The 13,721-nt window shown below is 37.8% G+C and overlaps 1 protein-coding gene across 35 annotated transcripts in view; it reads right to left on the reverse strand.

Annotated features, from left to right (window-relative positions):
- Nucleotides 1–13,382, reverse strand: part of NEB (nebulin) — a 194,429-nt gene extending 181,047 nt beyond the window's left edge. For 34 of the 35 annotated variants that reach the window (XM_075933387.1, XM_075933388.1, XM_075933397.1 and 31 more), the window contains exons 1-10: nt 13,255–13,382; nt 12,462–12,555; nt 11,886–11,956; nt 8,481–8,525; nt 5,832–6,014; nt 3,855–3,962; nt 2,647–2,751; nt 2,085–2,189; nt 1,874–1,978; nt 834–938 (exon numbers count right to left, since the gene is read on the reverse strand). In XM_075933387.1, coding sequence (XP_075789502.1) covers nt 834–938; nt 1,874–1,978; nt 2,085–2,189; nt 2,647–2,751; nt 3,855–3,962; nt 5,832–6,014; nt 8,481–8,525; nt 11,886–11,921 — 792 coding nt within the window. In that variant the 5' untranslated portion in view covers nt 11,922–11,956; nt 12,462–12,555; nt 13,255–13,382. The remainder of the gene's footprint in view (nt 1–833; nt 939–1,873; nt 1,979–2,084; nt 2,190–2,646; nt 2,752–3,854; nt 3,963–5,831; nt 6,015–8,480; nt 8,526–11,885; nt 11,957–12,461; nt 12,556–13,254) is intronic. The other variant, XM_075933364.1, reaches the window with a different exon arrangement.
- Nucleotides 13,383–13,721: the final 339 nt, after the last annotated feature.

Below are 13,721 nucleotides of genomic sequence, written 5' to 3' on the forward strand. Positions count from 1 at the left end.
CCCCATGTATTTAGCTGGACTTTTATCTCTATATATTCTATGTACCACTTCCTGCATACTTTGATATGAATTTACTTCAAATCTATATCAAAATATAGACTGGAGATGACTGTTGCCAGAGCATTTGTTAATCATGCCTTAAGGATATGGAATTTACTGCTTGCTGCCATTAGCTAATTCAGTAGTAAAATCATCCTGAAGACATCCTGTTTACCAAACTTTTTCTCTAAGATCTGTGGGCCTGAGGATGTTTGGACTGAAAGGCCTGCTATCATGTGCATAATAATTTTGCATTGAAATTAATATTTAAATATACTCTGCAACATGAGAACAGCTTGCTCATGTTTAAGATCCCACAAATCTGTTTCATAATCGAAGATCAATTATCCAATTTTGCTAAAATAAATGTGTTTCTTGAAAACAAAATACAATAAAAAATGTGCACATGCATACAAACATTTTGCAATTTGAATTTAAATATGCAACATGATGGACATGTTGATCATTACGACCTTCTAGAGTGTACCCCAGTACAAAGAGGATAGAGAAAACAGAAATAGACTGAGAATGAGCAGATTGTCTGAGGAGAAAGCAAAGAAGAAGGGGTTGAATATGGAAATTGAAAAGGATGAGGAGAAAAAAATACTGGCAATCATCATAGAAGACCAGATGGCAACTATAGAACCCCCTTGAGAGAACTGATCTGTTTATTTATTTATTTTTTCCTTTCTTGAACCCAGCCCGTATATAATGTATATGCGTTTAAAAGATTCTGCCTCTCCAGATCCTTAAGCAAGATTTCTAACAGCTAAAAAGCCGTGAAGCATACTCACATCGCTGCGCTGCTTAGTCGCTTTCTTGGCAAGCTCCACATCAGGTGGATCTGGCAGAGAAGTGTATTTAGATTTTTGTTCATAGTGTCCCTTTTTGTAAACAATCTGAAATAATGCAAGGGGTAAACATTTAGAAGAACTGTCTGTTTAAACAAACAACAGAACATTCACTCCTGACCTAAGTAATGCTTCCATAAACAGGAGCAGTCATTTCCATTGTTGCAAAATAAACTCTCAGTTCTCCATGTGTTTCTAAAAATATTAATTAAACCATTTCTGTGAAGTAGGGAAATAGTGTTATTCCTGTTTTACACATGGGAGAAATGGGCTTACAAGCCCAAACCTGAAAGATTCTCATTGTCTCCTGAGAAATGTTAAATACTCTCACATCCCATTGAAAACAGCATCCCAGAATATTAGGTCTGTAATGGTGTGATTACATTAATTCTTCCAAATACAACTCAGAATCTCTGTCCCTTCAGACTGTATTGAAAAGCAGTGAATTCATTGTACATTCAGGCCCACTGAGGTGGGGAAGGGTGCGGGGAGAATGGAGCAATTGCCCCAGGGCCTGACAATTCTAAAGGGTCCAGGACTCCCAGATCCTGTACTGGTGCACTGGCAGTGACCAGGCCCCACGCTCTTTAGAATCACAGCTGGAGCACTGCACGGCTTGCTCCAGAGCCCCGCATTGTGCACTCCAGATGGCCCTAAGGGCTGTTGCTGGGGGGAGAGCCTTCTGGGTGGCTCTAGGGACTAGCTGCCCCAGTCCTGCCCCTTCCGCCTGAGGCCACGCCCCTTCCAGGAGTGTGGAACCAGCCTTCAGCCCCAACATTGTCCAGGGGCTCAGTGATCCTGTCAGCTCCCCTATTTACGTTTATTGAGATATCTCTACCATTTTAATAATTATCCACACTGCATCTTGGGACTGATTCTCTACTCCCTTACAATGATTTTATGCCAAAGCAATTCCACTGAGAAATAGGTAAATCAGTATGAAACCACTATATTGAAATGGACAGTTAGGCTTCGCTACTTACATCACTAAGAGCCTTTTGGGCCTTTGCTACTCGCCTCAGTTCTGGACTGTCATTGTATGGGTAGAATAATGTTTTGTCTTGCTCCCAATCTTCTGTGTATAGTTTCTTAAAGAAAGAAATAAGTGTCAGGAAGTAATTACTTGGAATGAAATCTCCACTTACTAGTAATGATACAAGCACTTCACTGCCCCAAAACAGAAGCTGCTCTTACCTTGCTGAACAGCGCTGTATTTTTTATTGCCTGCACAAGTTCTGGAGCATCAGGGGGTAGAAGGTATTTATCCTTATTCTCCTCCCAGTTCTGTTTGTATAAAACCTGGACAGAAAGACCAGTATGTTGGTTGCCGTGCCCTTAGGAAAGCACTAATATGTGTTAGTACAAAGCCTACTTTTTTCAAAATTTTAAAGAAAAAGCCTCTCACAAAGAAAACCTATGGATTACCTCCAGGAGGAGAAATGAGAGAACATGTTTCTCTCTTGATCGTGGTTTCTCTAATTATCTTCTCATATTATTTTGAAATTTTGAGACAATCATTATTAGTACCCTGATCTACACACTTTATTCACAACTTGCTGCCATTGATGTCCACTAGGGCTGTAAAATCCCATTTAATCGGTTAACTGGTTAAACATTAATGGAAACAATTAAGCAAGATTCCTCAGGGCTACTGGACACTGGCTGCCAGTTTACTAGTTACCAGTAAGCATCACCCAATAAGGGCGATGGATCCCTAATGTCCACAATATTTTCTCAGAGTCACTCACACTCTTACCTTGCTCATTTGCTGCGACACCTTCTTTGCATGTTCAATATCCTTTGCTTTTTCATCCACATGGCAAATAGTCTTAGCGATATCACCATCCATACGATATTTCACCTATATCAACACATGCCAAACACAATTAATTAGAAGTATTTATTAAAAAAAACAAAAAACAAAAAACCTCTGAGCTCTAGGATCCTTCCTCTTTGCAGGGTCCCAAGCCCAAACATCTACACCACAATTAAAGAGCCCCTTGCCATGACCCCAACAAGCCCAAATTGGCTGTCACAGGGCAGCCATAAGTTTTTAATTGCAGTGTAAATGTACCCTAAAAGGTTCCTAGTTTGAGTCAGGCATGTCAACACAGGGATGGGGAGGGAATGGCCCAGGGTATCCAGCTACTGCTGTCACTACTGTGGCAACAGAAGTGCCCACAGCCTCAAGGCCTTTAAATTGATGCCAGAGTGCAGCACCATGAGTTCTGGGAAGCACTGAGGGCTGCAGGGGGAAGGGATGCTGTGCTGAGAGCCAGCTGCCCTGTCCCTGTCCCTGTCCCTTCTGAGAGTGCAGATCTGGGCCCACCCTCACCTTGCCCAGAGGCCAGGCATGGCTATCAGCTCCCCTGGTTTGTGTTAACATAGTACTATTTGAAATGGGACTACAACAACACAAATAAATGCCTTTTAGAGCATGTCAACTGAGTGGATGTAGGACAATTATCTATTATGTGACTGTATGAAAAAAGAAATGTTTAAGCTCATTTTGAAAGGTTTGTTTTTGCAATATTTCCATTGACTTCAACAGGCATTCCCCATGCAGAATGCCAAGATGTAGCCAGCAGTGGCATTTAATTATTTTATACTTTATCAACATTTCCCCATCATCCTATCTTTAACTTCAAATAAAAGTTTTTGAAACCCCTTCTGGCCACAGCCAGAGTAATTATCTAGCTGGAGTAATTATCCAGCTGATAAAGGACCATTATCTCTTCTTTGTTCCAAAGGCCTAAATCTCAAACTGAATCCTAGAATTTTAAGTTATATCCACATTTCCTGCATTAGAGACCTTGGCAATGTTTCTGCTAAGCATCCAGACTGGAAAGCATAATATTATTTATGTGGTTACCGTGTCTCTGCCAATAGCTTGAATATGTAACTCTGGCTATGCAGCCCTTTGCCAATGTATGTGTTATTTGCTTTATTGGGCCTAGCACATACCTCACTGAGCTGATCTTGAACTTTCTTAATTCTCCGGAGTTCTGGGGTATCAGATGTGCTGGCATAAGGCTTTCCTTTTTCTTTTTTAAACTGTTGTTTGTATTTGTTCTGAAAGAAAGCAAGAGTAGGCATTACTTAGACATGCCCCCAAAGTTCTTGTGAAACTTTAGAGAGAGCATTAATCAATGTTTATCCTCACTCGGTTAACAACTTTGGGACAGATCATTAAATAGCATAAATCATCTCAGCTTCATTGAAGTCAAGTGAGTCCCACTAGAGCTGAAGGAGGTGTGCTGATTTACCCTACCTGGGGATCTTGCATGCTGTAACGATGACAGTACCCCACACTGTAGCTATATGATAGTGTATTTCTCCTCTTCAGATTACCAGATATGGCAGGTTAGGCCTACAGGGAGTCTGGGTTTGCTACAATTATTCTATACAATTTCTTAGCTAGCAATTGTAGTCAGCTATCTGAAAACACAATGGCTTAAGCTGAGCTCTTATTTATACCTGTGCAAGCCCACTGAAGCCAATGAAGCTGCACAGGTGGAAATAAGAACAAAATTTGTCCCAGTTTCTTTATGGCTTTACGATATTAATAGGACACAAATATTTTTACACAGCATAATAAATGGCTGAAAATCCATGTGACTTGATCCTGTACCCACTGGTGTCAATGGCAAAACTTCCAATGAGCTCAGGATAAATTTAATAAATTAAAGCTGTTTTTTTAAAGGGGCATATGGCACTCATCACTTTGAACTGGGCAGTCTTCCAGGCCCTTTGGAAGTCCCCACCTAAACTATTTGCTATAGCCAAGTAGCTGATTTTATTTGTATGAGATGCACAACTACAGTTTTAAAATAACCCCTGCATGGTGTGGGCTCAATGTGACAGCCCTTTTTCAAGTGAATGCTCTTGTTCATGTGATTAGAAACACTGAATAAGGAGTATTTGAGTGTAATATTTGCAGGGCCTCAGATTACGATCTGTCCCCACTCCCTTCAATTCAAACATTAAAACAGGTTATCACTTTCATGACATTACTAATTTTTTCTACAAATTCTTTCCTCCTAATGGCAGGTAACCAAAATACTGATAGACAGCTGCAGTGGTACTACAACAACAATGCTCAGCACCTTCCATCTTAGAATATAAAAAACACTTCAGAGGCATTAATTGTGCCTCAAAACACTTACATACTTAGAGCTGGGCATGAACTTGCACCACAGTTTGGAACCACTTCCCTTCACATTTTGAGGAAGTTTGGGTACAAATCTAGATTTTTCAGCTTGGCCCTCTGTCTAGAGTTGGCCAAAAAATAGTGGGTGGGGGGAGAGGGGACACAAACCCTCAATCATGCTTGAGCTTTCAGTAAAACTCTGGCTTGTCCTTAATTATTTTTCCAACTGAGGTGTGTAAACTGAGGCAGAGAGGGGTTAAGTAAAGTGCCCAGCAAAACACTGAGGTTACATCTACACTAGAGAAGAAAGTTACATAAGCTACACAACTCCAGTCACGTGAATGATGTAACTGGTGTTGACATATCTTAAGTTGAGTTACCATGGGGTCTACACCACAAGGGATCGATGGAAGAAACTTTCCCATCAACTTTCCTTACTCTTCTCATTCAGACTATAACATAGATGTAGCCAAAGAGTCAGACAAAGAGAGTGCCAGGAATGGACCCCAGAAATCCTGGCTCTCAGATATCTGTTATAACCAATCGACCTCATGCCCCTCCCTTAAGTCACTTTTTGTGACTCCTGATTCGCTACCAAAGATGAATGAGTCAGGCAAGATGCAGGCTATCAATGAAGGAAACTCTTCTTTCACCATAAATATCAGTAATCAACAGGGATGATAAAGAAAATACAGAAGAGGACATGACAGTGATATTAGTTTGCTATATAGTGTGTATATTTGTGGGGCTCTTAAAGAAACAAACAGGAAGACATAAGTGTAACAATTTACCTCACTGAACAGATCCTGCATTTTATGACTATGTTGTAGATAAGGTGTCATAAACTTAGATGTGTCCACTTTTGTCCTTTTCACTCTCTTTCGGACTGGAAGTGAAGCTTGCTCTCTGGTCCCTGGGGTGACTGTGGGGCCAGTAGTACCTCTGGTGGTCGTGGTGGTGGTCTCCATGATCACCTGGAAATATGGACAACATGTATCTATTGGATTTTTATATTATAAACGATAATTTTGCTGCAAGGAGTTTTTAACTCTCCTGTCTGGGAACTGATCTACAATATGCTCCACTTTTCCTACTGGAATTGCCCAGTATGTCTATTACACATCATCCAAGCAGGCAGTGTTAAGACTCTGCAGATTAGCTGATTTCTAAATCAAGCTCCTCTGTTTTTTATCCATCAGCCTTGGAGTCTGGAGGGCATTCTGCTGCCACCATTCCGCATGTGTATCTCCCATTGACGTCAGAGGGAATGTCGAGGGTAGATCGATGACAGATAGACCCAAAGTGTATAAATACTCTGAATACTAAGGGCTATATTGGAAATATTGGAGGGAGCACATATTCACTGTTCCTGTTGATGTCCCTGGGAGATGTGAATGTAGCTCAAAGGCATGTACCAGCCTTCAAAAGGAATATCATTCCTCAAAAAGAAGAAAGAAATTGAGATAGCAAGATAAATATGACTAAACCTTTCTTTGCAATAAGCATAAGATTCACTAGATGACTGAAAGTATGTTCAAAATCCAGCTGTTTGGCTAACCCACATGTCCTGATGTGGACTGCCAGCTCATAATCACAGAAAAGACTTATACGTGTATAAAAGCAGTGGTAGTAGCTCAGTCGGAAAGAGACTCAAATTCTTTTTAATGATTTATACATTTGTTCATACTGTAAGCAATAAGTTTAATATAAATAAGATTTTAATTAAAAACAGTAAAAGAAATGGTTATTATAATTTACAAAAATAAAATTGCATGGATAAGGAAGCATTAAAGCTTTGTTTGTAACAGATTTGTTTTTTAAAAAAAAAGGAAAGCCTTCAAAAGGTAACGAATCAAGCTTAGATTCCTTGACAGCATTTTGCATTAATATGACATCAACTAGAAAAATATACTAAACATTAGCTAAAGCAGAAAACACTAGCAATACTTAGCCTTCAAAAAGCTTTATCTATTCTGTGGATACTAGTTGTGTTTCATTAATAATGTTCCAGTATATTATTCTTCATTTCAATGTTGCAACAGGTTAGTCCATTTCCACTCATTTCTAATCAGCAAGGAAAGTAATGGCGACCCTTTCTGTCATTAAATGGCACTGGAGAATCCTAAATGTAGACATGTGGTGATAATACCATGAAAAAAAGTTACATGCTGTTTTTTGTTACCTATTACATTGGGGCCAAACAATGGTTGAACTGAAATTGATTTCTATTGATGTTTTTATTACGCCATACAAGTACCTAGCATTTTTCAGACAGCTGTAAGATATTGTAATTGCCCTGAAGAGCTGACAAAGTTTGGCCCTTACACAGTAAAACCTTCACACTAGAAAAATTACATATATCAATGAATAGTCTTAGGCAATGCCTAAATCATGGTCTCATCAAAGAAAATGGGCAGAAAAAAATGTTGATTTTTCCTCTTCTATATTATAATCCACGGGGTTACCTGGCATTATACACCACAGAGTAGCCTTAGAGACTACAGACGAATAACTAATCCCATTAATTAGAAAGACTGGTCTACAGTGAGTAAATTTCTATTTAATGATGGTAGATTTTTACAATATAATGCAAATCCAGTAAATCAGATTCAGGACAACCTGTTGCACCATTGCTTACTTTAAATAATTCTGACCACTGATTTCACTGGGCAGTTCATTTTAAAAATCAAATGGAATAACATGGCTCCTTTTTTTTTGTAGGAGTAGTCTTGAATTACTTACCCAATTAAATTTCCTATTTTGTCAATGGGCCTTTTACTGGAACAAGGATTCAAGAAAGATTTGGGGACAGAATTCTGTTCAGAAACAAACACTTTACCCATAGAATAAAACTGAAAGACTGTGCATCTCAATAGCTTCACATTCTGAGGAGTATTTCACCTGGAACAAGCTGAGTTGGGATATTGATACAATGGCCTAATTACAATTTTAAATTACTGTTTGAACTTCTTAGGGACACTACATCAATATAACTGAAACAAGGAAACAGGAAATAACGCAATAACTGAAACAAGAAAAGCATGGAAACATTACTTTTCTTGTGATGGAGGTCATACAAAATGAATGATAATAGAACTGATATGTTTAAACATAACAGTTTTCAGGAGGAATCCTGTACTTGTCTGCAAAATAGGCCAAAGTACATAGGGTATATGCACGTATAGATTAGCCCGTTTCCTGTTCATGTAATCTGTGGCTCAACTTCATGAAGTACTGAGTGCCCTGAGTGCACTGAAGATCAGATCAGGCCCTTGTATTTTAAATAGCAGGCCCTGGAGAAGTAATCACCTATTTCAGCTGATACGTATGCAGTCAAAATGGTGAAATAACCCTCAAAACACAGAATGATTTATTCATTTTGTGCTTTGCATTAACAACATGTACATTTGCTCCACATGCAATCCCATACATTCTTTTACCTCCATTGGTTCACCCTCCTCAATGACAGTCTCTTCAATGTAATACTATAAATAGAGTACAAACTGCATTATTTCTCAAGGTCATGCAGCACAACAAAATGCCTTCCTGATCTCTTCGAAGTAATAACACTGCTTTCAAACTCAGTTGGGGGGTGGAGGGGATATAATTATAGTTCAGACATGCAGGGGCCTCCTTTCTAAGATCTTTTCTGAAGATCCTCTCATTTTAATAATTATCACTATCACTTTAAAAATATTAACCAATTCATCTACATATCAGGTATGTGATAAGGATTATGAAATTATCATGGCCATTTTAAGAGGTAGTGAGTTTAAATGACTTGCATAATCAGCAAGAGAACCAGTGTTAAAGAAACCCGGATTTTCCAAGAGCCCATTACTGTGCTCAGAACATTTGATCAGATTTTTTTCTCTTCTCTTCTGCCCTCATGCTTCAAGCCCTTTTTTGTAGGCACTATCCTTCCAGGGAGAAAATGGAGTTCTCACACCTGGCTGTCAACACCCATTTGTTGACCTAATCTAGTACAGTCAAGCACTCACTCCCAGAGCTAAATGTTTGTTCTTGTTTGACCGTTTTTAATTATCTATTTTATTTTGCCAATAAAACAATTCAGTGTTGTGGAGTTGTCGCTAATAATATTGGTCTTTTGAGAATCCATTGTCTCAGGACATCATAAACTTAACGATTATAAGGGATAGAAAAAAAGGAAAAAAATAACTAAGTACTACAGAGGTTGTTTAATGATATATTATTAAAAGGAAGAGTACAATTACTTTTCCACTTCTCAGATAAATGGAGAGGCAGCCCAAATAACCATTATTTTACTTCCTTCTTTTATCAAGTTCCGCCATGCCCCAAAGAATTCCTGATATTTTGGGGGCCCATATTCATTTTGTGAAAGGTGATTTTTCTAACTGCCAGCCCTACAAATGCCACCTGGGATATGAAAACCTACCTCTACTGGTTTTGCCTTTAACATTGTCACTAGCCTTAAGGCCTGGCAATGGGGTCTGATATGACTATTTTGTTGATTATGTAAGAAGCAGAATAGAGTCAACTCACTCTCCCAAAGCTCTGTTAGCCCTTGTCAGCCCAGGGCCAGATCCTTCCACCCTTAATCTCATTGACCTTATTCTTCAGTTAGCCCCGATGAAGAATGGAAATGTTCATAGAATAAGAACACTTTAAAAAGGCAGTTAAAAAAGATAAGACTGAAAGAGTCACAGCTAGCAGATATGAGCAGACTCAAGTGGAATCGCTTTTCTGATTGCAGCCTCTGTATTCTGAACAGAGGAAGAGCTGTAGTTATTTCCAATGCCACAGTGTGGTAACAGTTATCAAATATTAGTATTCTGATGATGATCACTACACTAACACTTCACAACATGCCTCTCTATTCGACAGATGAGAAAACTGAGACAGACTCGGCCAGATCCTCAACTGTTGTAACACACCATTGAAGTCAATGTAGCAGAAATGATAAAGATGGAAATTTTCAGAAAAACACCTAACACCCATTGACTTCAGCTATTAACTAGTTGTCCACTTGACATTTATGGCTCTGAAAATCTCCTGCATAGTGCTTTTTCCCTAGGTTATGCTGCATAGAAGTATGCTCCTGATCAAAAGGCCCTTTGTATCAGGCCCAAAAAGAACTGTGATTGAAACTGGATTTCTAGGACCTCAGTACTGTGCTCAAATAACTAGAACTGATGATCTCTCATTCAGGCTAATATCTGGTTATGTTTCTGAGTAGTTCCATTCAGTGATAATACAGTGTGTCTGACTCACTTTTACCAAAATGTCAAGATACTCACCAGTGAAATACTATCTGGTTCTATGATCAACTGCATTCTTTGCAAATTGCTAATGACTACAATACCAGTGCCCTTCAGATTAAGCAGAAATGTTCCTTAAATGTAAAACCCAGTATATACTGAATCGCAGTAAAAGAATAGTCACTTATTACAACATAATTTTAATCTCTCATTGAATACAAATATCTGGCACAAGTTGATTACTAAGATTTAAATCATGTGATTTATGTACAACTAGGGTTTATAGATTTTACTGATTTTTGAAAGGTCTGAGCTGCTTCAAAATTATGACAGATGCCATTTGTTGCTGTTTTATTTATAACTCCCCGCCCCCTGTGAGTATCTCAGGAAGCAGCTAATAGAGAAAAACCATCTGAGGCTGTCCCAGATATGTAGTTACAGATAGGCATACATTTAAAAAAATATATAAAGGAGCTCTCTGAGCAAACATGGGTACATCACACAATTCAAAAGAAAAGAAAACTGACACTTTATCAAAAATAAAATATATAATGATCAGGCTAGAAAAGGACAATCTGGAAGTGAGAATGACAACAATACAACTAGTGACATAGCTACAGCAGATATTATTCCATACATACAAGCTGAATCAGAAATAATATAGCAAATCCCAATAATTTGGAGAAATATTTCCTTTTATAGATAGATTCCAAAATACACATATAGGGGACTGTACAGTGATATTTATTTCCTAAGACAAATAATGTAGCTATGTAATTAATTGAACTGGTGCATTTGCTTCTGACTATCAAAAACATAAGTTTGCAACATTAAAGTTTTAAAATCGGTTCCTAAAATAAGCATCATCTTCCCCCCGCCACCCTGAGGACATTATGCAAACTGTTTTAATTCATCTTATATATTTTAAAGGGATAAACAATTTAATAACTCTAGACATGCCTATTCATATAGCATAACCCATTTATAGCAAAATCATTTTCTCAATGGCATTCACCAATGATAGTAAGCAGCTCTGTCCCTAGTTACTGAGGACTCCTCAAATGACAGCACTAAATGAGGTACAAAACAATGAGCTTAAAAGAGATCAAATTCATCCCTGCTATAGCTCCATAGATTTTGGTGCTCTAATACAAGGGTTTAATTTGGCCTCATACCTATATTGAGTATCCATCCTGTATTGACTACATAGGACTCTCAAAAAGCCCTCAATGTGGAACTTTCTTATTTTTTTATTGCAATGGACAGGGAAGACAAATGTTAAGTTCCATATCAATTCCATTTAATAGAGACTAGAGAAGTCTGGGAAGAAGAGAGGGCATGGCCATTGTATCTATTATGTGGGTCAAACCCTTTGTGATTAGGAGTCACAATCTATATTTGAATACAAACACTGGAACAACTACAAAGGTTCTGCTGTATTGATAGCATTGTTCTGCTTACGTACCCAATATGGGTCCTGTACATACCCGTACCTGGAGAGCAGTTTGCCTATATAGAGATGGACACAAGCTACCTATCTTCAAAATTATTAATTTGCTCACAAGTTCACAAACAAGTAACACCACTGTTAGATTTTCCTCTTACCTCCACTACCTCCTCATACTCCTCGTCATCTGCCATTTTCACAGAGTATTCCTCTGCCTACCACCTATACACTGGTCATAAAACAGATGAATATATAATATTAGCCCAAGTATTCAAATATTATAAAACTCTATTAGTCAAGTCCCTTGTGTGTGTGTGTGTCCCAGTATAGCAATTGCTATATTATTGTACTGCTATGTCAGGAGCGGACCTATAGCATGTGACTCATAAAAATTAAAGCCATCATGATCTAACTTTATTTCACCTTATTTCAGACTGCACTGTTACTTGATTAAGCAACATTCTAATATAAATTAAAATTCAGGTCAAATATATGGAACCCAAAGCTAATGTCCAACACACTGAAGAACAAATAAAAATATGTTTTTTAGTTAAAAATAAGTGTTTTAGCTTTTCCTACTATAAAATTATCTGGAGAATTCTCCTTATCTATAATAGTACATATCCCATTATTTTATTTCATTTCTTTTTTTGGTGCAGTTTTCCTTAGTAAGTTACAACATAACAAGCAAAATGATAATGTAGAAAAATGTGGCATAATTATTTTAAAATTACCTTGAATTAATAAATTTTTCTTTTCCCACCATTAGTGTGTACGGATGTTTTGTTTCTTAGCTTTTGCAACCTTTTTCTATTTTTTCCTTCAAACCTGGAAAATATATAAATTCACATAGTTTTGGTCAATACTTGAAATAAAGGTTATTGCTACAAAATTTCCATGGATTAATTAACGGAATAATTATGTTTAGGCCTGTTAAAGTTATAGCTTGCTACTAGACAATACATCCCTATTTCTAATGCTGGTGGTAGATGAGGGTTTGGAACAGCTGCTTTAGTCCAAAGATATCTGCCATGTAAGCTAATACTATGGAGTGGTTGGCTGGTTTCATTTAGCTAGCTAAACTGCAATTCCTTCTGAGGCAAGTGAAGACCAGTAATGCAGGTTAAATATAGGAACATACATTATTGTCCCTTTTTAGTGCCAAAATGTTGGGAAAAAATTAGAAGAAACACAAGTGCTAACTCATAAAAACATTTCTCAAGTGGCATGTCTTGTGAGCAAAGCAGACTAAAAGCTCTAAGTACAAATATCAGCAGTACATAGGTATGTACTTAAATACAGGGAACGTCTATCCAACATCTATGCTTTACATCTCTAGAAACAAATCCAGGGATTTCTCTTCACTTTGTGATTTCCAACCACTCAGGGTCCTTTTCATCTGATTTCTTGCTTAAGCAAAATATCTATTGATTTGCATGGGTAAGAGAGCCCTCAAAAACTACAGAATAAGAAACTTCCCAAGATTGGCTTTAAAGAAAAAGGTTAGGCAAAATAAAATCTGCTTACCAGCAATATTTTACAAACTTCCCTTAGCAGCAAAGCCTCTCCAACTCTTCCCTCCTGAGAAACGCTGGGCAAAAGCAAGCCTGACGCATCGGATCCTAAATTATCATGTGGTCAGGCAAGCCAATGAGATTTTGACTTGCTCAAATTTCAGATGCTAAATATACCTAGTGATCCTTTAGAAGAGCACCTGTTCAGCAAATCCATAAAGAAAAGGAAAGTTAATCACATCTTTGGCTTTCAACTAAAACCAAAACATATCAGTGTTTTTACTAAACCGCCTTAAGATTTCTTTTGAAATGGATCTCGATTAAAAAAATACATAATTATTCTTCGATGCGTCAGACAAATACCAGCTGGTATCCAGATTAAAAATCCTTTTGTCTGTGTCATAGTAATGAATTTGCATTTTTACAGCATATTTTATGCTGGGAGAGGCCTGGACTAAAATGCCAGAAACTATATGCCCC

Source organism: Pelodiscus sinensis, chromosome 7 (genome assembly GCF_049634645.1).
Source record: "Pelodiscus sinensis isolate JC-2024 chromosome 7, ASM4963464v1, whole genome shotgun sequence".
NCBI lineage: Eukaryota > Metazoa > Chordata > Testudines > Trionychidae > Pelodiscus > Pelodiscus sinensis.